This window comes from Astatotilapia calliptera, chromosome 23 (genome assembly GCF_964374335.1).
Source record: "Astatotilapia calliptera chromosome 23, fAstCal68.1, whole genome shotgun sequence".
Lineage (NCBI taxonomy): Eukaryota > Metazoa > Chordata > Actinopteri > Cichliformes > Cichlidae > Astatotilapia > Astatotilapia calliptera.
The window spans coordinates 6,132,514-6,159,597 of NC_137443.1; the positions used below are offsets into that span (position 1 = coordinate 6,132,514).

The window sequence follows — 27,084 nt, forward strand, 5'->3', positions numbered from 1 at the left end:
TTTCTGCACCAAAGTGTGTCCTCCACGGTAAAAGGCAGCTGTTTAAAAATAAAAGGAGATGGGTGGGGGGGAGGAGGGGGAAAAAGAGGACGGGATAACTTTATTTTATCGAACATACGAGCTGTTGAGGTGCGGAAATCTCTAATAAACCTCCTGCTGCTGATTTTTCTCGAGGTATGATTGGTGAGTTGCTGGAAGCTCTAAATGCCTTTCACTAGTTAAAACCGCATCTTTAAACTTTGCTTTACTGTTACTACATTCACGGCTGTATGCAAGGCTTTGGTTTGAGTGAAACACGAGGTAGTCGAACTGGAAGACGCATGAAATCGTTTAGCTGATTAGCCATGAAATGCCTCAGATTTCCTTTTTTTTTTCCTTTCCCTTCTACGCACTCCCTCCTGTTTGTCCCCCTGCTTGTATGAACACTAGTGTGAGGAAAAAAGGGAGAGGATGAGCAGCCTGCTGTTGCAAACAGTGCCTTTGGAAAAAGTCTTTAAATGCAGTCTTTAAAATCCATGTAGCCTAATGTATAGATTTGTACTCTTGAGCGTTGGTTTCGATTTTAATTTAATACGGTGTATTTGTATGAAACTTTTGGGGCCCATGGTGAGTCAGGCAGTCGTCGTTTGTGTTACACTATGCTGGTGTTGGGTTTCAGGAAGGCGCCTCCTTTGAGCCTGCATGTGCTTGTGTGATTGTCTGTGTAGCTGTCCACAAACGTTTATCTACACCCCTTTCTCCCCTTTTAATTTCACTTGACGCCCATTTTTGTTTTGGAAATCCTCAGGAAAATCTTGTGTATTTTTTTTTTTATCTTTCTGTGTGGATGTGTCATTTTTTGACCAACACTGATACCCGAACCTGTTCACGGTCTCTAATTCTAAAGGATCACAAAGAATTTCTATTGTTCTGAAAAGAAAGCGCCCCCGTCTCTTTGCTAGTATCAGAGTAATTTATTGTTTCCTCTTGAGCACTGTTTTTCACATGAATTCAACCTATACTAAAAAATAAAACATCCAGTTTCCATTTGAGGCTCTAGAAAGCTTTTGAAAGATGCGTGTACATGTGTATGATAGTACATATTTAAAAACCTGTGAGGTCTGGCCATGTTTGTGTGATGCACTGTAGTTGGTTTGTGACAAAATGCGCAGAGGAGTTAAAGCGATCAAAAAGCAATAAAAACCATGTTATATGTTCGTTATGAAACAAACGCTTCAGTACTGTTTACGCTCAACAGGCAAAGCTTTTTGGTTACCTTTGCATGGTGTGAATCGTCTTTATTTCTATTATGCTTTGAAATATTTTAGTTAAATACATTTTAAATTCATTGTTATTAAAAAAAAAAGTTATTTGTTATTTATATTTAAGGGATATTTAGATTTTAGATACATTATCTTGCTTATTGTAATAGTTAAGGACATGTTTGGTCAGGGAAGTTACTCATTTTCAAGATTGCTATAAAACAAATTCTATTATTACCTGCCACCAAATAACATTGCACTGTTCTACTGCTGTACAGCGTCTGGATTTATTTCTGCTCGTTTTACTTTTGCTTTTCTCAAACGCAATTGTTTCTCCCACTCGTAGAGCTTTTTTTTTCTCTTGTCAGGCCTTCAGTTTCCAGAGAGATACCAAAGTATTCCACAGGCACCCCTAAAGTTACTGGCTCTAAGATATCAGACATTTATCAATCTCAGGAAGAAACCTACAGGAGGCGTAACGTCAGGGCGTTAGCAGAAATATATCAGTTCCCCTTTTAAGGATGATGAAACTAATGAGTATTTGTGCTATTTTTTCTTAACTCTGTGCTGTGACTCTTGCTGTATTTATGTTTTAGACTTAATGTGATGGGTTTGTTGTTTGTCCTTGTGAAAATGTCAGTGGTTCTAAATATTTATGCCTTCTTAGGGCAAAGATCAAAGGCTGTTTCTTTTAAGAAACATTATTTTTCTGTGGACAGTTTTGTTTTTTTCTTCGAACCATGTTAACGCTGACCCGTTCTCCCGTCGACTCACACCTGGGTTATATTAAAACGTGCAATTAATCTGTCCAAGCCTTCGCCCCTCCCTGCTTCTGTGTTTAGGGTTTAGGATGACTGATTCGTTGTTTTTTTTCTGTGTGCAGAATAATACTGCAGCTACCCTTCGTTTCACTTTTAATAATATTCGTCAGGCACATTCCCAGACACCAGTCTGCAAACGTTTTGCCTTTGATTTTGTTTTTATAGTCACGGAAATAAAGCTTTATGCATTTGAGGGATATGGACAGCAGTTTTTAGGAAAGAAAATTCTTCATTCGTTTAGTTAGGCCTGTAATCATTTTTATCATTTTGCACTAAGAATGGCATAATCAAGTTACTGTTCTCCTGTTGGTTTTGATTGAGCGTCGCACGCTTGATGTATTTCTGTTCTTCAGTGGATTGCTCTGTGTATACTTTAACCATCTTTCTTGTTTCTCCCACCAGTTGCATATATATAAATGTTATCACCTTCAAATAATTTATTGCTAACAAAACACAAAATGAAACAAAAAAAACATGCTACTGATTGTATGTATTTTTAAACAAAGCCTATTTTTCCTGTAAAAACAAAACTGTGTTCAGCACTTTTATTCTGGGTTGTGCTTTTGTTTTCTATATATTTATAATTTAGATCCAAATGTATATATTGTAAAATTTGTGCCTTTCAACTAATTCTTAAAAAAAATAAAAGTTTTCTACTTATTAAAGGAAGGACGATATAAAATTGCGGTCTTTGAAAACAGATTAAAAACTTGAAGATTGCTCAAACTGAGTGTCGTGTGTTCATTCTGTCTGTCGCCCGCGGGCTTGTTGTACAGTTTTTGCGCGGCATTGCTCCCCATTTTAAAAACATGGAGCTAAAAAAGGGAGCAGATTAACTCTGCAAATGTTTGTGTTCAGCAGGGGACCCCCCCCCCCTTTTTTTTTTCACTAAATATTAATATGATATTTTCTGCCAGTGGTGTGCAGCGGTATCATCAAACACGAGAATAATCGGATAAATGAATCACAACACACCAGATAACAGAGCCTCTGTGTAAACGCACCTGGTATTTCTTTCTGGGGAGAAATAGAGCACACTGTCTACTTTAAGCACCTTCTAATAAAACACATTTGTTGCCACGGGGAGGGCTGGTCTTAAAATGTGCAGGCCAAGGTTGCAATAATAGACTAAACTACAACTGGGGAAAGTGTATTATTGAAATCTTGTTCTGAAAGAATTGAAGGAAACGCTTGATCATCACAGTATCCTGCAAACTCAGCCCAACAGTGGGCAGTTTAGTTTCAGTCATTCAGTGTGTTTGATCAAACTTTCAAAACGAGCAGCATTTTGTATTTGTTTTTAATTATTTATTCCTACACAGCTTTCATAAAAACATTGATCATATTTTAAAAAGCAGCACCTTCTGGACTTTTCCAATGCTTCCCCTGACAAAGGTCGATATTGTAACGAGAAACAACTGAAATAGAAAATTTCTAAAGAAGAAAAACTAAACTGAAACGAGCAATCACACCCTGGAAAGCAACTGAAACTCGATGGAACTCAAAAGAAAGACTCGAAACCAAAAGTAAATTTGAATGACACATAAAGATTCAGAATCTTTTGTCAAATTTATGCTTCGTGTAAAAACAAAATCGCGTTTCGCACATCCACCAGTCAGCAGTGTTAATACTATAAACACAAAAATCACAAATGCGGTCAAATACAGGTGATTACATAAAAGATGGCTAACTGGAGCTTATGAGCAGGGGCCCAAACATCAAAAAATTTATAAAGCAAATACATATAATTCCCAACAGACACTTCCACACTAACCTATCATTAAATATCCCACAATTACCCCAGGAATCCTAACATAACAATAACACTGATCCAATGCAGCACATAGACGTCACACTATAAACCTCATATAGAGAGTTGCAAGTTTTGAAACATCTTTGCCATACAGGGTTCAAAATACTTGAGTACTTTTTAAACCTAACTAAAGAAGATACACTAAAAGGAAATAAGTGTTTGAAAAAAACTACACAAAACAGGACTTCTCAGGTTTCACAGTCGAGTAGTCCTTCATTGATACTTTTGCATCTCTGCCCAGACCGAAGAAGCCATGAGAGCGGTGAGTGGAGTCCTTTAAACTCGTGGTTCAGCTGAAGATGTAGCAGCGAGGCACCGATGATCTCTTCTCGGTTCAGTTCAGGCCTTTCCCCTGTTAGTAAGTAGGAACGCTCCCAGCTGGGCCTGTGTCCATATATTCATGGCTGGGATGGAGAAGGCCACCAGCTCCACCTGAGAGCCACAGATGGTCACTTGGAACCAGACCTCCTGAAGTCAGCTTTCTTGGTGTTATCGGTGTCTAGGGCCACACCTGGGTGTCAGCTGCTCCATCTCTTTTCAGTGAGCTTACATCTGCGGTATCTTTGGAAAACTTTATGATGTCATTAGTACTGACAGTATCAGAGCAGTCACATGTGAGTGCAGACAATGAGGTGCTCGGCACACACCCTTGCGGTGAACCAGATTGTACCTGCTGACTGCCTGTCGTTTATCTGAACACAGTTCGGCTTTATTATTCAAGTCCATGCAGTGATTTCCACGCCAACGCATTCAATATGAACTTCCCCCTTTAAGAAGCTCCAGGGGAAATACAGTTTCAGGAAGTAAACTGGTGCCCATAAAAGACATTTTATTGGTTTTCTCAGATCAACTTTAAACTTCAGATCAATTTTTTTTTTTAAATTTTGACTTCCTGCACCCGAAAAAATTAAACCGAGATTAAGACGGTGACTAACATAATTGCGTAAAGCACACGCCCAAAGCAAACAGGGAGGTTTCACTTCCTGACAGACGCTGCCCCCGACGTGATGACGTTTTTCACCTGTACGTTGAACAGTTAACGCCACGCCTCCTGCTTACACCTGTTTTCAGGAAGATTTGTTGGAGAAACTTTTAGAAGTAGCGTTACAGCCAAGGCGGGCAGGTGAGACCTTAACGAGGACTACTGTTTATTTGGACGAAAGCGGTCTGAGAGTGAAGGAAGAAGCCTTGAAGCTACGAAGAGCACGTTTACAGGTGAGTTAGCGTCGTTTCTGTCGGTGTTTCCTTCCTCCTGCACAGGTAATCAAACCATCTCAGCTTAGCCTGTGGAGTGAAAGGTGAAGCTGAAGGATCGTATGTGACATAACTCTGAATCAAAAAAGTTTTTTTTCTGTGGTTTTTCTCAGTTTAGGTGAAGTTAGTCGGATGTTTACAGACCTGAAAGCTTTGTCGCTGCTTGACTGCAGTCCTCACAGGCCTGTGTGACAGCTGTGGTTTTCTTCTTAGTCATTTTGTGTGTTTTTGTTGGAGTTCCCCCACAGTTTAACGTGCTTGCCTTGATTTGTGTGCTTGTCTGTGTTGCTGTGATGCTGACTGTCAGCTGTAAACTCCACTTTCTTATTCCTCACCTTACTGGTTCGGCAACACACAAGTTTCTACCTGTCCGGAACAGGAGTTTCACACTAGTTTCGACTGCATTCCCAACCTGCTGCGTCCTCCTCTCCTCACTCTGCATATTTACACACTCATTGTTTGATTTGGGACTGACACAGTCGCTTAAGACTGCTGTTCTCGTAAGTTCCGTACTGCGCATGAGGTGCTTTTAAGCTTGTGGCCCGTCCTTTCTGGATTTTTAAAAGTTAATCTAGGTTTTAAGGTTTCTGTCATCGCAGCTGTAGCTTAGTTCAGTTCAAATAAAAGGAGGAAAGGGTTTAGTCTGCTGATTTTATTCCAGTAAAATAAATATATGTGTGGCGTCCATTTCCCAGAATGTGGACGTGTACACTTAAATATATTAACCCTCAAGTAATGTAGATTTTATCAGCTAAAATAGCAGAGTGTGCTCATTTATGACCACACTATTTTTGAACAGAGAAACACCCACAGGCATCTGACAACAATGGCCGCAACATCCCTGATGCAGCATTAAAAGAGCTGCATCAAGAAGGAAACGCACTGCGTATTCGTTTTTCCCATTGAGAAAGTGCTGGTACACTATCCCAGATATATCAGATATGTGGAGTTTCTTATAGTAAAGAAGTCTCAGTCTCTCCAGATGTGATGGTGTTTGCTGTAGTATTTTCACTGCTGTAGTGTTAACTTTTTGGCAGTCATCATTCAAACAGGGTTTCACTCTTCATCCAAGGATGGCTGTAAATGTGTCTGGCTCCCAGCTCTTTGAAAAATACTGGGGTACTTTGTGGTACTGCTTGAGTTTATCAGGCGTTATCTATTACCCATTTTCTAAACTTGTGCACTTGTGTGTACAAGAAACATGACATTTCTTACAAACCAAAACTTTTTTCTTTCTTACGACAGAAAATAAAATGCAAATAAAAACTAAAGGTTGGATACCAGATAAGGTGTGTAACTTTAACAACAATTATTATTATTATTGTTATTATTATAAAGATATTACAATATCCAACAAAGAATCGAACTAGAGGTCATATATCTCAGTTTCTTGGTTTCTCTTCTCTGGCTGCCTATAAAATCTAGAATTTGAATTCAAAATCCTCCTTATTTAAAAAATAAAAGTACTGAATGATGAGAATATCGTAATAGTATCATAACCTCTCCAGTTTACTCTCACAATGCTGACTTGCTTGGCATTCCTAGAATTTCCAAAATTAGAATTGGAGGCGGAGCCTTTAGCTTTCAGGCAAGTCTCCAGTTTGGATTCGGGAGACGGATACCTTCTCTACTTTTGTAAATGTTGCTTTTTGAGAACCTTTATCATGAGCTGACCCTGAACCATGCCTTGGTCATGCTCCTTAGGCTACATTTCTTCTCCACTCACCTCTCACTTGCCCATGTGTTTATATGCAGCTACTGCATGTTGTTACCTTTGTCTTCTCTCCCATAGGCTGTTTGTCCTCGCCTCTCGTCTTCTCCTTTTTCCCTCCCCTTTCTCTCTCAGGAGTTTTCTTCATGTTAAAGATGAATTTTTCCTTCCCGCTGTGATCAAGTGCTTGCTTATATGTTGTTGTCTGATCTTTACCTCACAATATAAAGCATCTTGAAGTGACTGCTGTGACACTTTATAATAGAAACTTAATTGAACAGTCAGGTTTTGTTTTGCTTCTGGTTAAAACAAAACATAAAGTAGCATTTTATTTGTATATGTGTAATATATAAAGTGTGTTTTGTGTAAAAAGGGTTAAGATATCTAGCTCTGAAATATCTGGCATTTTTAACTTTTACAATGAGTTGGAATAACTTGCATCTTGCACTGCTGCCACTGATGTACACAGGTTTAATTTTTATATACATTTTCTTTTTATATTTCTTAGACATTTTTTATGTTAAGGTGAGAGAGAAACTGTCTTTCTCTTTGTCAGGATGACATGTACAAAAAAATCTGTGAGTCTTTGAATCTTGAATCTAATTGCTAGCAAATATCACTAAAATCAACATGTTTAAATCCTAATTATTTTTTTAAAGATGCCATATTATATAATTCCAGTTCTAAATGACTCTATATTTAAACACAGCTGGGGTCATAAGTGACGCTTCTCAGTCTCGACTTGAAGGTTAAAGAGAAAACGCCTCTTGTAGCATATCTCACTTAACGTGTGAAGTATTATGCAACATCCCATATTGTCATCTCCACCGCCGTCCAGCAGTGCAGAACTTTAGCAGTCGTGCATATAATTCCAGTGATTCCACCAGCATTGCTCACATTTCACATTTTTCCGTCTTTAACGGGAAAACTGAGGGAACTTCCTTTTTTCTTCCCAATTTTGGCTTCCATGATAAAAATCAAGCAGCACAGGCCTCTTCTTCTCTCTCTTTTTCTAAACCGCTTATTCGCCTTGAGCTTGGTTCGAGGAAACTTGCTGAAGCACTACAATGGACGTGTTCGTTAAATAATCATGACCTCAATAGTTTTTGCTGTGATGGAGCAACCATCCACCATACACGTGTGACCATTTGCATCCTCATGCACAAGGGGCTGAGCATGTGTGGTATAACTCATGTTATGGCGCTGGGATAGCTGTAAAGTGTGTGTTTGCAGTACTACACACAAGACAACACAAGTAAGTCCACTGAGTGTGGAAGCCACAAAGCCCTGGCCTGTGTAATTACAGCCTCTTTGCTGATTGTGTAAACCTCTGGAGTATTTGTTCTGCAAAGCTCTATATTTTACACTAGGAGGCTTTGCTTTTCCACATTCCCCAACGAACTCGTGTACTGGAGCCTTCTTGCCTCCGTCGGTTGGTGTTTGTTAGTTTGTTTCGATGATGCACCGTTGAAGAATTTTAGTTATGAATTTTAGTTAGGCCTCTGCATTCATAGTGAAACTCAAGCACAACAAGGTGACCTGGAGTCGATAGTCAGTAGTTTGCATATTGAATAGCCAACAGGAGTGGCCTCTCTATGAAAGCAAAACAAATAGAATATCCTGCTGCCGTGCACACTGCAGTCCTCGGCGTGAATGAGTGAATATTCACCTACTATGAATGGTTTCACCTTTGCTACCTGTTTGTTTGTTTGTTTGTTTTTAGCAACCGTAGAAGTCTGTTTATTAAGATCAATTAATAATTCACACCTGGTGCTCTCGCTGACCTCATGCCGGCTATTCCACCTGGCTGAACCCAAGTTGGCATCTAACATCTGTTTTGTTTCTCAAGTTTTATAATACAGACACTGATCTGTGGATGAGGGATTTAGGAAGTAATAAGCTGTTGGATAGTGTTTTCTAGTAGCTTCACCTCCTCTTTGTCCCCCTTCCTCCTCAATGATTTGGGTACATGTCACACTGAACACTAAAAAAAAAAAGGGGGAAAAAAAGCTACAACACGCCCATGCTGTGGGGCATATGTAAATGTTAACCATGGAACAGAGATAACATCAGGCTCTCTGTTGCCATTTCCTGATCCCGAGAAACAGCCTGTGTAGGCACATCAGGACACTTACACGAAGCTGGAAGATCCATAGTGCTGCAAACACCCCGTCAATTATTAACAGGCCAGTGCTCTCATTCCTCCAATGTAACCATGGCACCGAGCAGACAGAAACTCAGCCGGTAGCCTGGGATCTGCTCCTGCCTTGTGGGGAAGTAAGACGCGCACATACCGCTGACAGCGGGAGCAAGTGGACCTGTTTGACTTTATGAGCCTGTCACGAAGGAAACTATTGGGCAGACGGACCTATGGAGCGATCTTCACATGACTTCTCCATTGGAAGCAAAGGGATGACAGTTGCTACTTTTATTTATTTTTAATTTTTAACTTCTGTTTTTCTTAGTTTTCTTTTTCTTTTTATGGCAAATTAATGTTTGTCGTGAAGAGGCTTGCAGACCTGCATCAGTGACCATGTGTGACTGAGACACAGACACAGGATTATTAACAGATTTGCAGATCTTTGGTGTCTGTGAATGAGTGGGTCAGCACTGTTATCATTATGAAGTTGACCGAGCGACTCAAACGGCTGAAGCACTTGGGCTCTGTGCCTCCGGAGCCTCCGCCACTGCTGGTGGTGCCCGTAAGTGAATGGATAGTAGTTATTTTATTTGTAGTTCCTTTTTCTATTACAGTAACCAAGCAGCTTTACATTAACTTCAGCTTTAAGAGAACTTCACAGGTTACTTCCCCCCCCACTCTTCCAGCGCTCTCTTAAATATCATGCTCAATTTGAACCCACAGAATTTTATTTTTATTTCTTTATTCATGTTGAACAGTTAGTTGAAAGGTTTTGTTTTACAGTTAAAGAAAGTTTAAATCGGCAGAATTTCTTCATGTCTTGTTCATCAAATGTGTCAAAGTTGTGGAAAATGTATTCTTTATTGAACACACTGACTCAGTGACAGTTCAACTTGGCAAAAAGTACGTGAGTGACTTGTAAAACCTTTGTTTATCTACGTGTGCTCCATAGCAGGCTTTTTCCACAGTTCGGTGTAAGAAGGAATTAATTTTCACATCAAAGAATCTGGGATATATTTATAGAACGGGCCTCGTTAGGTGATCTCAGTAAGGTCAAAGATTCTGAACATTAAAGCATCGTTTCTCTTCTATTTTTAATCCCTCTGTCACTGATTTCCTTGTGACACAGTTTTGTTTTGTTTTTTTGCTCCTTCACCGAGCCCACACCCGAAGGTATAAAAAGAAGGCCTGAACCCTGAGGCTCCTTCTGTTATGCTTCACAGTTTGGAGGGAAAAAAAGCTGCTCTTTATTAGGGCTTTTCTTGTAGTGGACAAACTGAAGATTGGTTCTGATGTGCTTTTATCGTTGCGCTCTCTTTCGCCTCTTTCAGAAGTACGCGCCATGCTCTTGGTATGATCTTCTCAGGAAGCGTACTCCTAAGGGACCTCCTTAAATTTCTTCCTGTTTTATTGTGGACGGATTAACATGGAGACGGTTAGAAATGTAGATAGCCACCATCATATCATACGAATCTATGATTCTTCCCATACAACCCTGTGAACGTTGCTGTGATAGAGCCATAACTGACAGAACAGACTTGTCATGTCATTGTTTATTTTTATTTATGAGGACGAGCCCTTTTTGTAACACACATTTACAATTTTGTGTCTTAATTGGAACGTCTGGCCACAAGTAGCTTTTAGAGACATATTTTCCCCCTTTAACTGTTTGTATTTAGACCTTTTCTTATAATTAGTTTAAACCTCTTAAGCTCTTTTGATATTGAAACTAAGCCTAAACCTTACAGTAGTATTAATATATTTTAGTCTCAGTCGTCCACCAGCGTCTAAAATGATTATTTTGTGAAAAGAGAATGGGAAGATTGTTTGTTCATGGATCCAGAGATATGACGTGTTGAAGGAGGCATGTCTAAAAGTTTGCATAAAATATGCAGAGATTTGAATTGCAAAATTCTACTGAAACAAGGTTTTTCCCACATAGAGGAATTACTTTTTTTACTGCCCCGAGAAGTGGTTTGTGAAAACAAACAAACACTTTCTTAGTTTCAGTCTAATTTATTTAACCATAATTGATATTTTAGATGAAATAATAGACTGATTTCAATTACTGTATGTGCAATAACATTAACAGTCATGTGAACACACCCTTAAAAACTCCCGACCAATCAGTGACTGTCTGTTATTTAGAGCTAAATGATATTTTTCTGCTTTGAAATGAAAAAACTTTGAGCTTTCTAGTTCTTAGCCTGAATGTTCAAAGCTATGCAAAAACGCAAGGGAGTGATTACCCTACCTGACATATTTAAGGTGCTTCCCAGTTCTGGTGGGTTTAAAAGGGCAGATCCACCTTAAAAGCCATGTTTATTTAAGGACACTAGAGAATGACTCTTAGAGTGGGCAAAGACTCAAAGGGGAGGAGCGCTTTCCAGGTGAGGTCTTTCAGTCTCTCTGCCTGGTGTGAGAGAAACACCCCAGCTGGTCATATTACAACCAATTTCAGCACGAGGATCTAGTTTCAGCCACCATCCATGCAGAGCTCACTGGCGGGCGAAGTAACCTGAGATTACTGGATCTGTGATTGTTTTTCTGTTGCCGGCTCCATATGGGATATAAAGAGCTGGCTGTTTGCTGAGCGCTGGAGGCAGCAGGTGTTTTGTTCAGGGTAGAAATCCCAGTAGGAAATGGAAGTCAGGTTCAAAGATCACATGGTAAGTGCAGATGAAAATAAACGAAGCTTTTATGGACTTAGTTATGCTTCCCTTTAGTGTGAAAAAAGCATAACTGTTAAAGATTTACAGAAATGTAAGGACACAAGTCATTAGTGATGTGCATCAGCTCCCTTAGATTAATGTTGTTTGAAGCTGGAAAAATGATGACCTGAAGATGGAGGAGTGTCCTAAAGGAGTGCAGCTGCAGGCTTGGCAGTCTTGGATCAGGCGTTTATTAGCAGATAACAAATCACTGTCGGCTGTCGTTTGTTTTTGTAAATAATCAATTTTCTTTTGGAATATGGACGATGCTCATATTTACATGTCATCTCTCTCTGATCTATAACGATGCGATCTTTATCTGCAGTTTCACATGCATCTCATTGCTCCGACATCGTGACCTACATCCAAAGTTAAATTTTAACTGGTTGTAAAGTCAGTGAGCTGTAAATGAGCTCTGAGAGCGTAGACCTTCCCGGCAGCTCAGTGTCCTTCTACATTGAGTTGTTTTGTATACTTTGTTGCTGATGTGATTTCCATAAAGGCATATACTCCAACTACTCATCAAGCCTATTCACGGACTCCTCAAAAAAGTTGCTTTGTTTGAAAACTGGCACACTTAAGTGACCTTTCTGTGTCGCTTGCAGCTTTGAATCTATAAATGCAACAAATCTACTGCTGATTTTAAAAAAGAAAAAAAAAACGTAACTACTTCAGCTGCTGTTTCAGTCTACCTTATCATCAAATCAGAAAAAGTCATGACCAGCTTTTGTTTGAATACTAATGTCAGTACTTGTATTTTTTTTTTTTTTTTAACCTTCTCCAGTTTATGATTAACCAAGTCAAACAAGAGGCCTGCTGTTCCCAGGTTAGACATTGTACACCTGCGAGTTTAAGGTTTTCCTGGTGATCATTTGTGAGATTTTATTCTTGTAGTTGTTTTTTTTGTGTAACCTAATTTGAAAAAACTAAACAGTCAGAGTCAGCAAATTGAGGTTGTATAATTAGGTTATGTGTTTGGGTGTGACTGGACGTTGGGTGCTCGGCTGATGTTGCTGTACTTTAAGCACTAATGGGCCTTGTACTTGTTGTGTGCCCTGTTCAGTGTTTAAACAAACTCCAAGTCTAAGCAACACTACACCACTGTGTGTCTGACTTGAGTATCAGGCTTTACTCGTTCTGGCTGTAGCTTAGCAAGCGTCTTCCTCGGTGTATGAAATATAGTCCATGGCCAGGCTGCAGTGTTGGCTTGTTTTTAAAAAAAAAAATGCAAATCACATTGGGCATGTTGCCATGTTCCTGTAAGTCAAAGGTCGTCTTTTTTTCACTGATAAATCCCCCCCAGAAGAATCTAATAGTTCCTTGTCACCAGTTGCTCTACAGTTTCGTTCATCCCCAGGTACTCGGCCAAACAGCCATGTCTACTTGTTCCTTATCTCAGATGCCAGGATGGAAAGCTCTTATTTGAAACAATAAGCTAAATATTGTAACTTGATAATGTCAGCATGGACTGTGTTAAAGGATCCCATTGCATTTTGCTCGATTCTTATATATATATTAAAATTTTTCCAGTTGTTGGTTGTAGTCTGTGGCGTAAAGGTGGTTAAAAACATGCACACACATACCAGGTAGCCCCTCCTCCATACTGGTCAGGCAGGATTGCGACAGGTGAGAGCATGTTGAGATCAGGTTCACGTATTGGCACATTCTGTCTTCCACTCAGGCTCAGCTGTCCTCTCTGTAAGGACCTGGACTATATGTTGATTATGAGTTAATTAATCATGATTTATTATTGTCAATTGCTATAAAAAAAGATTATTTTTCTTATTGTATTTTTCCCCCCCAGAAACCAGGCATGGAGGAGATAACAATATGGGAGCAACATACAATAACACTAAACAAAGTAAGTGATTTTTTTTTTTTTTTGTTTGTTTGTTGTTGTTGTTGTTGTTGTTGTTGTTGTTTTTTAATTGAATAATTGAGATGTATATGTGAGGTGTTATGGTGAAACTGCTAGCGTGTTTTACTTTTCCAGTTGTTTAATCAACATGAAATAATGAGTAGGCTAAATTAAGTTTAACATGGAGATTCTAGTGTGTGGCTAAACAAATACACATGTGGAAAGTGTGTTTCGTTGTGGTTTCTGAGGGACTGTGTTCAAGTCCTCTTAGTTTCACAGCACAGGCTCCGTCAGGAATTCAGTGACACACCCTGCTGCACCCCACGGCACCAGCCAGCTCTTCGCTGTCCTGCCTCATTGTTGGCGACACTGGAATGTGTTCTTTCCTCCTCCTATCTCTCTACTGTATCTCCCACTCATGCTCATCCACCCACCTACTTCCCTGCACTCTTTACTGTCCATCATTTTCTCTCAGTCTCTTTTTTTTTTTTTTTTGTTCTTTCTAAATGGCAGGATTCCAAACTAGGATTTGGTTTTGCAATATCAGGAGGCAGGGACAAGCCGCAGCCCGATGGGGACACGTCAATTCTGGTGTCAGATGTGCTGCCAAATGGACCAGCCATGGGACGACTGTTGTAAGTTGGAGGCCTTTTGCTTTTAATGTGTGTAGAGACCTCTTTAAGATTTGACTGTTGAATGAACACCTGGCTGCCTGTGTATACTTGTACTTCTGCAGCACCAAAGACCAAATTGTCATGGTCAATGGCGAACCTATGGACAACGTCCATTCTAACTACACCATTCAGACCCTGAAGTCTTGCGGCAAGACTGCAAACATAGTAAGTGTGCACCGAGCCTTTAATTAATCTGTGCCAAGTGGCTTCCAATCTTGGGTTTCTTTCTGATGGGCGTCTTCTGCATCTTTCCCAGACAGTGAAACGTCCTCGTAAGATCCAGATCCCAGCAACCTCATCCACCAGACCCACTCGGGCAGCCTCGCACTCAAACTTGCTGGATGCGGACCCTCCGAGACGGCAACGACGCCACTCTGATGGGAGTGACAACATGGACTCCAGCCGCTACCGTGACGATGACCGCTATCGTGCTGATGACCGTTATCGCACCAACGACCGTTACACACGCCGAAGCCCCACGCCCGAACGCAACGGGCTTGCAAACGCGGCGCCGTTGATTTCATCAGGGTACAAGAGGCTGCCGCTCAAAAATGTTTCAGAAAAACCCATCAGAACTACTTTGATTAAAAAGAAAACCACAGATGGTAAGATTTCAGGAATGAGAGCGAAGGGAAACCTTTTTTGTTTGTGAAGAAGCGAAGCTTTTTAGACAAAAATAATCTGCTCAGCTCATCTTTTTTAAAGTGCTTATTTCAGTATTTCTGGCTTTATTTTTCTGCAGAGTATGGACTGAAACTGGGCAGTCAGATCTTTATCAAGCACATGACAGAAACTGGCCTAGCTGCAAGGGAAGGCACCCTGCAGGAGGGCGACCTCATTCTCAAGGTAATATTTCACTTGTCTTGGAGTATTTTTAAGCTACAACTATTCTACAGGACTGGAAGATTTCATTATTAATCTTCAATTTGTCTTAATCAAATTTGTATCTGTGAGCAGATCAATGGCATGACAACAGAGAACCTATCCCTGCTGGAGACCAAGCACCTGGTGGAGAAGAGTAGAGGCAAACTGACCATGACGGTCCTCAGGGATGACCGTAGATTCCTGGTCAGCATCCCAGAGGTGGAGGACAGCCCCCAGAACAGCGATTATGAACGTCGCAAAGACAGCAGCTCAGAGCTGGATGGTAAGGGAATCAAACACAGGGGAAAAGGTGGAGAAATCAAAACGGTGAAGCAGCTTCTACTTATTTCATGGGTGAAATCAAAGTGCTGTAAAGTCGGTCTAATCCTGTAATGTCCCTCATGTTTGCTACAGTCAAATCCCTTTAAATGTAGAACTTTTTTGGGCTACAGGCTCAGATTAATTCATTCAATCTTGCAAACACCCCCTGTATAACTTGAAAAGTTAATACATTTTCTGTTTCTGTCTCCCATCAGAAATTTCAGACATTGATGAGGACGTTCCAGCCCACAGGACACGTCCAAGCGCCAAGGAGAGGCGGACACGCAGGTACAGACTTTACCCTGTCACCCCGCCTAGTAAAAATTAAGTCCACCGATGTAATGCACAAAAAACGTAAATCCTTTATTGGATTTGATCTAAAAGCACTGAAGAAATATTTTATTTCTCACACAGAACAAAAGCTGAACCTCCACTGCCAAAGTCTCGGGATCAATCGCCTGTGCGCTCCACCTTATCCCGGCCACCTGTAAAAGCCTACGCTCCTCGCCGAGGTCAGTCCTGCAGAGAATTACTTTATTTTATTTTACTTATTGCACAAAGATGCTTGTACTCAAACCAGCACTGATTTGCTGGTTTTCTTGGGAAAAAAAATATTTACATGTCCTATAATTAGTTTTCTAACTGTTGATTATTGTTTATTCAGCTCCGTCTGAATCTGAGTCCGACCACAGTGCATCTCCTCCTCCTCCTCCAGTCAGGAGAGAGAGGGACAGGGACAGCCTGGACCAAAACAACAAATACAAGTCAGTTCACACGGATGATATCATTAAAATGACCTAGGTTTATTTTATTAAAGTATATATACATATGTTACTACATATTAAATGCAGTTAAAACTGTATGAGACATTATTTTTGCTTTTACTCTTTGAGCAGATCTCTGTCAGGAGTCTCCACCCTCCCCAACCCCAAATCCTCTCCTGTTGCTCACAACTGGACTGCACCCGTCTCCGCCTCCTCCACTTCCTCACGCCCTCGCAGGCCGGTGTCGGAGTCCGACTCTGACCCTGAAGGTTCCCCACCCCCACGCAGAGATGGCCCTCGTCTGGACAGTAGATACAAGTACGGACATTTCTTTATCCAGTTCCAGGAATAAACAACAAAAGCACCAAGATCACTTGCACAGAAATATTCAAAAACAGAAGCCATAATTTGCACCAGCATCATCAGTTATTTTGGTAAACAATTATTCATTCATGCCCCCAACCCTTTCTTGTCTCTGCAGAGTTCTGCCTGATCGTTACGCAGGCCGGGTATCTTCCCCCATCGTTGTTCGCCAAGATCCACCAAGGAGGGTCAACTCACCTGTGAGAGGCCCGCCTCCAGGTCTGCACAAAAACACGCAAACAATCCAGTCTCCTTGTGATGTACACGTCCCGGACTTTGTCTCACACCTCCTTGGAAATATTTACTAAGGCCAGAGCAGAATATGAAAGATGCACATGAAAACATAAGATGGCTTGTAAGTGAATGAATGTAGAAGAGATAAAGTAAGTAAGAGTAAAAGAGAATTAATCCAGCAGTGCACGTATGAATGCATGTAACACTGCAGAGGCTGAGGGATGATTATTGCAATACACTTAAAATATAGAAGGAAATGATGGCTAAAAAATAATATTCATGTAAATATTTTTGAAAGCATTATTTATAAGTGAGTAGATCAAAGCATAAAGGTGGAAAACATTATGTATAACTCTTCATTCAATCGTCTCATTGAGATCAAAACATTTTCCAAGAAAGGAGAGACGACAGATGCAATAATCATGAATAATGTTGGGTAATAAAGAAACTGTAGTATCTGAAAACAGTTGTTATTCCACACATGAGCATTAAAGATACTGGATTTTGAATTGTGGAGATTTGAGGCATCTCGGGAACGTAAACACACAATGGAAATGCTGCAGATAATCAGAAGTAAATATGTTGTTTACTGTTTATATTAAAAAAATATTAATAAAATTAATCTATAAACGCTTTTCTTTCTCCTCAGATTCTGACTCCGAGTCGGATGGCTTCTCTGAGCCTCCTCAGAGGCGTAGCACCACATACAGTCAGGACTCTCTCAGCAGATACAGGTACACATGAATCCCCCACACCTACCTGAAACCCAACAAGATCTCACGGACCGGAAACTGAGCAGACTCTGTGGCTCTCTGGTTGTTAAACTTAGTTAATCATACATATTTTTATTTTTAATGTTAAACTACCTAACCTTTGCTCTTTGAGTTGTTTAAATTTGATTTTCATTTTGTGCTTTGTCTCATTTTGAAATTTCTTTTTATTTTGTCTGATTTTCTGTTTTTGACTGTGTACAGAATCTGTGCTTTAATTTTGTTGACCAATAAAATAAAACTGAACATGTCCTCTCCTATATGTGGCTGAAGTGTTGATTAAATATAGGACACTCGTTGCAGCAACAATCATATCGTAGAATAATTCCCTAAGACTCAAATCAAAGTCTTTCAAAGTTTTGCGTAGTGTGCATGTGTTATACAGCATGTTTGAATCTCACAGTGAGCATCACAATCAAGTAGCTAATAGCTAAACTTAATAGGGTGGTTAATTTCAATCAGTCACAAAGCAGTTTACCGCCAAAGAGAGAGCTTCCCTCAAACAGAATAAGGTGAATATTCAATATTTTAGTCTCATCCTCTCATCAATAATCGTCTATTAGCCGCTGGTCCCCCTCGCCAAACGTAACTGAGATTTGTTGTCTTCCTCCTCCCTCACTCCCACCTCCCTCTCTTCTCTTCCAGGGTCCTGCCAGAAGTTTCCCTGCAGCCAGAGGTGGAACCACCAAAATGGAGCACTGCCAGCAATCCACCACAGAAAGGTGTGTGTGTGTGTGTGTGTGTGTGTTTTGTAGTGAGCAGTGGGAGTTCATATTTGGTGCCTGGAATCTAAAAGGACGCATGAGTCATCTAACAAATAATAAAACTTTCCATAAAGACAGTCTTGACTTATTGATCTCCACAGCGAATTCGGACTCTGAATCAGAGGCCAGTTATGCGCCAGTCCCCAAGAGGGAATCCACCGGCAGTAAAAACTCAGCAGCCAGAAATAGATACAGGTGAGAGACGCCTTCCACTTTGACTGTCTCATCAAACGCATTGAGTCGTGCTTCATGCTTCAACACCTATTTTTTTTTTTTTTTTTTTTTTTTTTATATCCACCTTCTTTTGATTATAATGGAACTTAATGCATTTTGCCCCGTTTTGCTCAACATGGCAAAAGATACACTTGAAAAACTTCCCAGAAATCATCATCTGGTTACTCACAAAAAAGGAAAAAGAAGATCAGATCAGTTTCATATAGGAACTGATTTTTCTCTAAGGGAGCTACACCCACTGACCACATCACTGTGTCAGAAGGAAGCACACATGATGAGGGGATCGTGCTTTAATGTCACATTAATGTCACTTCCTTTGGTACCTACAGCTTCCCTTGTTGTTCAGAAGGAAAATGGTTCCTACATGAAACCACTCAGTTTAATAAACTGCTTCTAAAAATAAACACTGCAGCCGACTCTTTCCAAATTAATATTATTTTATTTTGTTTGTCAGTTTTGTTTATTTACTATCCTAATATAAAACCTCACACATGTCTGAGTATGAACTCCTACGTGATCAGGAATTTAAGCAACCAAACTCGACACACAGGTATGTCTTAGGCCCCTGAAGCTTATCTGTACCAGATATTTCTTGATGTTGCTAAGCAACCACATATCAACAGAAACATTGTTAGCATTGATGCACCTCTGACACCTTTGTGAAACCACAACATTTTAATATAATATTTATATTCACAAAAGTTGAATATGATGATTAACGCCGCTATATTGCGCAAAAGTTTTGAGCTTTCTATTTGTATTTTTTGTTTTTTTAAGCAGTCTTGAGCACTTCTCTAGTCTTTCTGAAGACTTTTCAGTCCAGTCCTTGTACCTGTCCATTTTCAGAGGAAGGTTTTGATTTGTTAAGCCACTTAACACTGACCTATGAAGCATCCAGAACTAGTGCAATGCAAAGAACCAATTTTCAATCATATTTTAACTTTTTTTTTTTTTTGCCTTATTTACTGTATTTCCATGTATGTTTGCACATTTCAGTAAATTACCTCAAGCATTTTCCATTTTCCAAGAAAAATGTCATGAAATAAGAGTTGATACGAGACTTTTGCACAGTACTTGTTTTATTTATTGCACTTTTAGCACAGGCTAGAAATAATTTAAAGCTGCAACTGTAGAAAGAGAAAGTGAAAATATGAGAAATGCAAGTTACAGCTTCACTGTGAACTGTGGGAAATCACACTGAGAGGATGTCCGACAGGTTTTTATGCTTACCACAAACACAACTGTTGCCTGATAGTAACGTGCTTTGTGCACACGGGGGCTCATTACATGACTTCCTGCAGTGATTGCATCACATAATATTCAAACTGCCGACTTAGAAAACCATATCGAAATCTCGTGTGGTTTTCTAACTAACATGCACTAACTTGACCGTCAATTTATGGCTTTTGCATTTCTCATTGTATGTTTAGGGAACATTTAACAAGATGACGGCTGAAATTTAATTCAGTTTTCCCCCATTCTTCTCTCAGAGTGCCTACTTCAGTGCCTGTAAAGCAGGAGCCTCCTCATCGAGCCCCATCGCCCGCTAGACCGCCTCCAGATGGTCAGCTGATTACTTTTTTGCTTCATCTTCAACCTCTCTTTCTCTCTGTTTTAGATAAAAGCATTAGAGCACCACAACCAAAGAAAATCCTCACAAACTGAAGTCTCCCTGCTTAAAGTTTTCATTTTTTTTAAAACCAGATTCCTCTGAGTCAGATGAGCTTTCACATCTTAGGAGGTCTGGCAGCTCTGAGCGGGGGAACAGTCAGCGCAGGTACATCAGGAATTAATTCATTAAAATCAGATTAAAATATGGCAGCCCGAAATGTGTTTTCTCTTAAATAACCAATATTACTGATTTCTGTTTTCTCCACCTCAAAGTGCTCCTCGTGCTGCAAATGGAAACGGCACCATCAGGTCTGGGATTTCAGTCAAGAACAACCCGCCCATCTACTGTAAGGCTCAGGATGTGTAGCATGATTATCATAAATAAGTTTTCAATCTGTGGGTTGAAATAAACAAACCTTTTTTGGGCATCAAGATATTTTTGTGCTTTTCTTCTATTTTATTTTTTTGACATCTTATGAGTTGACATCTTTTAGGCGTCTAACAATATCTGCATTTCTTCCAGCCAAACCTGAAGAAGAGCCCCTCTATTCCCTGCCTCCAGATTCATACCCATCATCTATTCCAGGGTGAGTGCCGCATTTGCTTAAAGCGTTGCCCCGTGTCTTAGCGTCATAGCAACAGTAATCTGATTCCTTCGGTTTCCCCTTTAGGTACAGCTCAGATGTGAAGACAGTGTCATTTATAAAGGAGAGCAGTTTGGGTCTTAGACTCGTGGGAGGCAACGACGTTGGGATCTTTGTAGGTGGAGTCCAGCCACACAGCCCTGCGTATGAACACGGGATGAAGGAGGGAGACCAGATCATGCAGGTGACCTTTGTTTGCACACCTTATATGGACGTGGTTATGGCGGCATAGATTAACAGCGTCTTGTCCAGTTTAGAAAAACTCTTTAGCTTAAATGAGATGTTTATGCTCATTTGCATTTCTTTATTAGTTTTTTTTTTGACCGTTGTTGTTGTATTAGTAGTATCCATGTCATATGTACCGAGTAAAAATGACCACTGTCCAAAAACCTTATGCTCCTAGCTGTACATTTACATTGTTATTTGACACCTGTCCATTTTTAAAAAAAAAAAATATTTTAAATATGACAGAAAAAGACCAGAGTCCAAGTTCATCCCTGTTCTTCTTCTTTTTTTCAGGTTAATAAAGTTGATTTTGGCCATTTCACACGAGAAGAAGCTGCCAACTTCCTCCTTGAGCTCAGGACAGGAGAACGGGTGGAAATCTCCACGCAGCATAAGATGGACAGTAAGTGAAGAGCAAAACCTTAATATGACACCGAGATTACTTCTGTTGAGTTGTGTCACAAGTCACAAAATCTTATTTCGTCTATCTTCAGTTTACAAAAAGATCCTCAAGTCCAACCTGGGAGACAACTTCTACATCCGCACACATTTTGACCATGACCCCGATAACCCCATTGGTCTGGGCTTCACCAGAGGAGAGGTGTTCAGAGTGGTGGACACAATGCATCGTGGAAAGATAGGCAGCTGGTTGGCTATCCGCATGGGGAATGACCTGCACGAGATGGACAAGGGCACTATCCCAAATCAGATCAAGTAAGGAGAAAGGAGACGATAAGCAGATGAAGATCTCTTTGCTTCCACGAGGACTGTTTCAGTTTTTGCATCTGCCATCTTTTCCTGCAGGGCAGAGAAGATGGCTAACATCGAGAAGGCACAGCGGGCGACCGGAGAGAGGCAGGCAACCGGACCGAGAGCCGAATTCTGGAAACTACGGGGGCTCAGAGGGAATAAGAAGAACGAGAAGAACATGCGACGGAGTCGCGAAGACCTGCTGCAGCTCACCATTCAGGGCAAATTCCCAGCTTATGAGAGAGTCCTGCTCAGAGAAGGTTGGCATTTATTTATTTTTTAATCATACCCTCACAGAGATACTTTGTTTCATGCATAAAGGTCCAGGTTTAACAACGTTTACTGGTTTTTCTCCAGCTAATTTCAAGCGGCCCATTGTTATTCTGGGACCTCTTAATGACATTGCCATGGAGAAGCTGGCACGAGAGATGCCTGATGATTATGAAGTGGCAGGTTGGTTTGTTTTGGGCTGTTTTGATACCCCTTTTTTATTCTTGAGTATTATTTCCCTCCTTTTTCACTTATTCTCCTCATCTTCTATTTTATTTAAAATATTTTGGGTGTGTTGTTATATTTCTACAGAGATGGTTCCTCGCAGTGGAAGTGCAGATGGCGGCTCCACAGTTATTAAATTGGACACTGTGAGGAGAATAGCAGAGAAGGTGAGCAGTAACATTAAAGTTATGTTTACAGTCCTGTTTTCTGTGTCTGTTTGGTATTTCCTCTTTGATTATTTTTTTTTTTTTTTCCTCTCTCTTCCCAGGATAAGCACCCTCTGCTGGATATCACTCCCACTGCAGTGGAAAGGCTCAACTACATCCAGTACCACCCGATGGTTTTGTTCTTAGACCCTCACAACCGCAAGGATGTCAAGACCATGAGGCAGAGGTACAGCCCCAAATCCAGCAAGAGCTCCAGACGCCTTTACTCACAGGCCATCAAAATGAGAAAACACTGCAGCCACCTTTTCTCGGGTAATTTTAACACTTAAAGCTTTTTCCAGTACATCTATGAGGAAATAAATTCTTCTCTGTCTGCTGGTACAAGTTTAAAATGTTTACTTCTTTTGATTTATTTTTTTGTTTTTCCCCCTTCAGCTCGAGTGGACCTGGATCCCAGTTCCCACTCTTGGTATGAAAGTCTAAAGAATAAGATTCGCCACGAGCAGACCAAACCCGTCTGGGTGTCTGAAGTCACGGTACAACACACAGCTTCTCTTCACACACACATCTGTACACTAAAGCGATTATGAGATATTATTTTATATACAGATCGATGTGGTGTTTTGTTTTTTGTTCTTAATTTATTGCTTTAGTTCTTATAACAATCTAATGAGCGCACCGACTCTCATGATGTAGTTTTACATCTTTCTGTTTATTAATCCAAGTGCTGTGTGGCTCAAATGATCCATAAACCTGATTATTAGTTAATTGACACGAATATTAAGCCACAAGAAAAAGAGTAGTTTGAACTACAGTTCGTTATTGACCAAAAACTGAGCCAACGTGAAATTCTAGAAATCTGCAAAAAGAAAAACAAAAATTGCACCTGTAGTTAAAAACAAAGCTTATGATGATGAGTTTGTGATGCTGGTGTGATTGAACCAGCTTTAAAAATTCTCAGCTACATAAACAAATATAGTGCAACACAAATGAAGCATAGCACTCTGCGTGGTCCCAAAAATTGTAAATAAAAGATGGACAGGCCATCTTTGCTGGGGTACACTAGCTGCAAAAAGACATGCAGTTCTATGGAAGTCTGTGAGAAAATGACCCTCTGGCTTCTCTGATTGCCAACCTGTGTAAACGCTTTCCTGATGAGTTTATGGTCTAGAGTTTTACGTCTTTTTCTGAAGTTCACTTCTTACTTTATGGTTTCGTTAGTCAAAAATGAGAATAAAGCAGATTATGGTATCATATGAGCGTGCAGCACCCACAGTTTCTCCCCTCTCTTTAATACAGAGTTGCACATAGTGGTGATATATTTTACAAAGCAAACTGTTTTAATATTTTTTCCATTGATTATGTATTGTACAGTTAGTTAAACACTAATAACTAAAGCTGTTTGATTTCTCTGTCTGCACAGTTGGAGAGTGGTGGAGAACAAGATTTGGATGCTTTGGACCAGAACCAGACTGACTACCTCAGTGCTGCTAGTGACCTGGAGGACACCGATGGAGAGGGCTTCACAGACGACGCCTACACTGACAACGAGGAACTCGAGGAGGCTTACCCTGGTCAGAATACAGCCAAGGTCCCAGGGGGCTCCAGGGTAGCTGGAGCTGCTTTAGCTCGATCATCCGAGCCAGCGTTTGAACACCACAGCCCCTCTATAGAACCCGAGGAAAGCGATGACGCGTACGGAGTCAGAGAAATCCCGCCAATAATGCACGTACCTGAACCCAGGTCACCTCGTCATGCGAATTACAGCCCGCCGCAGAGCGATGCCGAGGAGGAAGATCCCTCTCATCGCAGTTTTACAGACTCAGATTTCAGCGCTCTTGATGTAGCTTCACACGCCGCTCCGTCTGAAGGACCGCCAGATTTTAGAGCCCCCGACCCCACAAGCCAGTACTCAGTGGACGAGCCTTCATACACAGAGGAGGAGCCGGAGAGCTTCCAACACGCCAGCCTGTCTGCTATCGAAGACAGATTAGAGCAGGTTTGTGCCCTCATTAAAACAGTTACTGGATACCAGTTCTTTTTTTCTTTTTTTTTATCCTTTTACTTAAAACCAGATGTGTTTCAGTCCTTCACTTAACAACAAACAGTTTTGATAACAAAAGATGAATTCAATTTTTGAAACAGTAAAACAAAATGAAGTATTACTTCTAGCTTTTACTCGAGTTTAACTTGAATTTAAAATGAGGGGCATTTAAGGACGTCGACTAAGACTAAACAGATTTAGTTTAAAAAAACAACAACAAACAAACATCATCCAGAGTGCCAATGTTTTATTTTGTTTTGGATTTTTTGTTCCTAAGAATGTGTCTTGGGATTTATTAAACTGTGCAATGTATATTAATACATCTGAGTAATACAGTATTCAGACAAGTTCAGAGGATAAAAGGAAATAATAATAATACAGGCCTGGTCAGATGCTGTGGTGAATGGTGAATTTCCAGAGCTGAGCATTTGTTTCCTTTAAACAATCTGTAATCGATTACAAAATTCCCTCAGGTTTTCTTAATTGAAGGTGTTGCATCCTTTAAAAAACCCCAAAAAACGCAAGGTTCATTGGTTTTCTTGTTTGTCTACTTCTCGTTTAAAAGAACGTGACTATATTTAGTTGACACAAACGACTCAAAGTTCTGGAGGTGTTTTCAAGGAGAAAGTTATGAAAATTTGTAGTCTGTTTTATTTCCAACTTTTTAAATGCAAAGCTCCTAAATTAAATTCACATTAACCTTTTTAATAAATTTTTCTTTCCCCCCCCCCCCTCATTTTTGGAACCTTATCATAAATTCTTCCTGGCTATGGAGGCGGTGCCGAATTAGCACACATATAACAACCTCATTTTAAATTCAGTATAAAGATTATAGTAAGTGTGGTTTCTGTTTTTCAAGAGGTTTACAGCCTGTTTATCATCATGAATACAGAGACTAGGACAAATCCTCAGTGTATTAACTGGTTCGGAAAGGCTTATGTGGATTTTAAAATCCATCTCTTAAAATAGTCTCTTAAGACTAAATAATTGTGAGAAGTCACTGTTTTATATCCTCTGTTACAGGCTCGCTCGGGAGAGGAAGAGCCCAGAGATGAGCAAAAGAAAGCCCCACAATTCATCGTGTAAGTCTTCTTGAGCCGTCTGCGGGTTTATGGGGTTCATGGAGTAACGCCAGACTGAGGCTGTGCGCTGATTTTTGACCCATCCGTTCTTCTCCCGTACAGGCTCGCACATCACCACCAAGCAGTCCAGTTCAGACGCACACAGATCCAGGGCAGCGACAGCTCTGAGGATGAATTTGACGATGCGGACGATATGGAATGGGGTCCCGCAACTGAGCTTTAGATGCCGAGAGGACTGATGCGGCTTTTCCTTGTGATCTACAAAGGACGTGGAAATGATTTCATTCCCGCACTGAACTCTGTTATCTTGGATGGTATTGTCATAGTGTTTTTAAATTCATGTAAAGGGAGCCTCGTTCAGGTGTCACTGTAGCCTTTAATGACAACTGCAAGTTTTAAAGTCACCAAAAATCCTCTCAGAAGAATGTTGAGATCAAAGTGCCTGATTTGTTGTCGTTTTTTTTTTTTCAGTGTTTTTTGTATTTATAAAAAACAAAACTCTGTGAAACGAATCAATTTCAAATATGTTTTGTAAGAAATCATATGAAATATGCATCATTTTAGGAATAGCAAGGACATTTATACTTTAGATTTTTCTACATTAAACTGTTTGTTCTTCTGATTTTAAAATGGGTTTGTTTGATGATGCAGGACAACGAAAAAACATACTTGATCAGCTTCATTTTACCAAGCTGTCACTAAAATCACTCATATTAACATAAGTGAAACTGTGAATATTACATGTGTTACTATGGACATTCACTGGATAGTAAAAGTAAAAGATTGGCACACTATTTAAGTTACCACTGACTGTCAGAGGCGTCAAAGGACCCGGATTCACTTTGTTGTTGTTGCTTTTTTTTTTTTTTTTAAATATATAATAAATTAAAAAAAAATCTATTTGGTAATATTAGCATCTAAAAATTAAAACTGAGATATTTTCTCCCAAACTTCAATCTTTGGCATTCCTTTTTTAGTAACCTTTAATATAGTGGTGTTTACTGTAAACGAAGGATTGTACCAGGAAGTGCATCCAGCACAAAACATGCAGAGCTACCCGCTGGTTTGACTTCTTAAATAAATAAAGGTTCTGTGGTTAGGGGTCCATATTGTTATTGAAACGGTTTTAATTGCCTTTAATGTACAAACACATGAATGTGCTGTGATATTTGTGTCACTCATCGGTGATTAGTATTAATATGCTTGTACAAGAGGTGGACATGCAGATTCACACATCTGCAAAAAGTAACTGTGGAAGCAAAAGGAATGTCAAACAGAACAAATACAAAAATAATTTGAATTTTCTAGATAGTTATTGTTGACACGGTTTCATTTTTCCCCTTTTTGAAATTCCCAGAAAGTAAATTTAGATTAGTTTAGCGGGATCCTCTTCTTAAAATGCGGGAGTCTGAATTAATCTTGTTTTTGTATGACTTTAACTTCATATAGTGGATCTCAAACCGCGTCGACTCAACTCTATTGAAATAAAACATGAACTGATACAGATTCGGTACTTGCTGTGATCAAAT

At 40.0% G+C, this 27,084-nt stretch overlaps 1 protein-coding gene across 4 annotated transcripts; it reads left to right on the plus strand.

The window, feature by feature from the left end:
* The first annotated feature begins 4,944 nt into the window (after window positions 1-4,944).
* Window positions 4,945-26,505, plus strand: tjp3 (tight junction protein 3). 4 transcript variants are annotated; one of them, XM_080296917.1, is made up of 30 exons: window positions 4,945-5,090; window positions 13,496-13,552; window positions 14,063-14,184; window positions 14,286-14,388; window positions 14,480-14,828; window positions 14,966-15,069; window positions 15,181-15,370; window positions 15,624-15,696; window positions 15,823-15,920; window positions 16,073-16,172; window positions 16,305-16,490; window positions 16,654-16,754; window positions 17,419-17,503; window positions 18,185-18,261; window positions 18,405-18,498; window positions 20,028-20,101; window positions 20,242-20,314; window positions 20,422-20,495; window positions 20,672-20,735; window positions 20,820-20,976; window positions 21,312-21,420; window positions 21,512-21,731; window positions 21,822-22,027; window positions 22,125-22,220; window positions 22,350-22,429; window positions 22,531-22,741; window positions 22,865-22,965; window positions 23,853-24,428; window positions 25,497-25,555; window positions 25,658-26,505. In XM_080296917.1, the coding sequence occupies exons 2-30, from the start codon at window positions 13,505-13,507 to the stop codon at window positions 25,776-25,778; spliced, it is 3,951 nt and encodes a 1,316-aa protein (XP_080153043.1). In that variant the 5' UTR covers window positions 4,945-5,090; window positions 13,496-13,504; the 3' UTR covers window positions 25,779-26,505. The 4 variants fall into 4 exon arrangements, with proteins under 4 accessions (XP_080153043.1, XP_026014580.1, XP_026014582.1 ...); XM_026158795.2 differs by lacking the exon at window positions 4,945-5,090 and adding an exon at window positions 9,420-9,542; XM_026158797.2 differs by lacking the exon at window positions 4,945-5,090 and adding an exon at window positions 11,375-11,649.
* The last annotated feature ends 579 nt before the right edge of the window (window positions 26,506-27,084 follow it).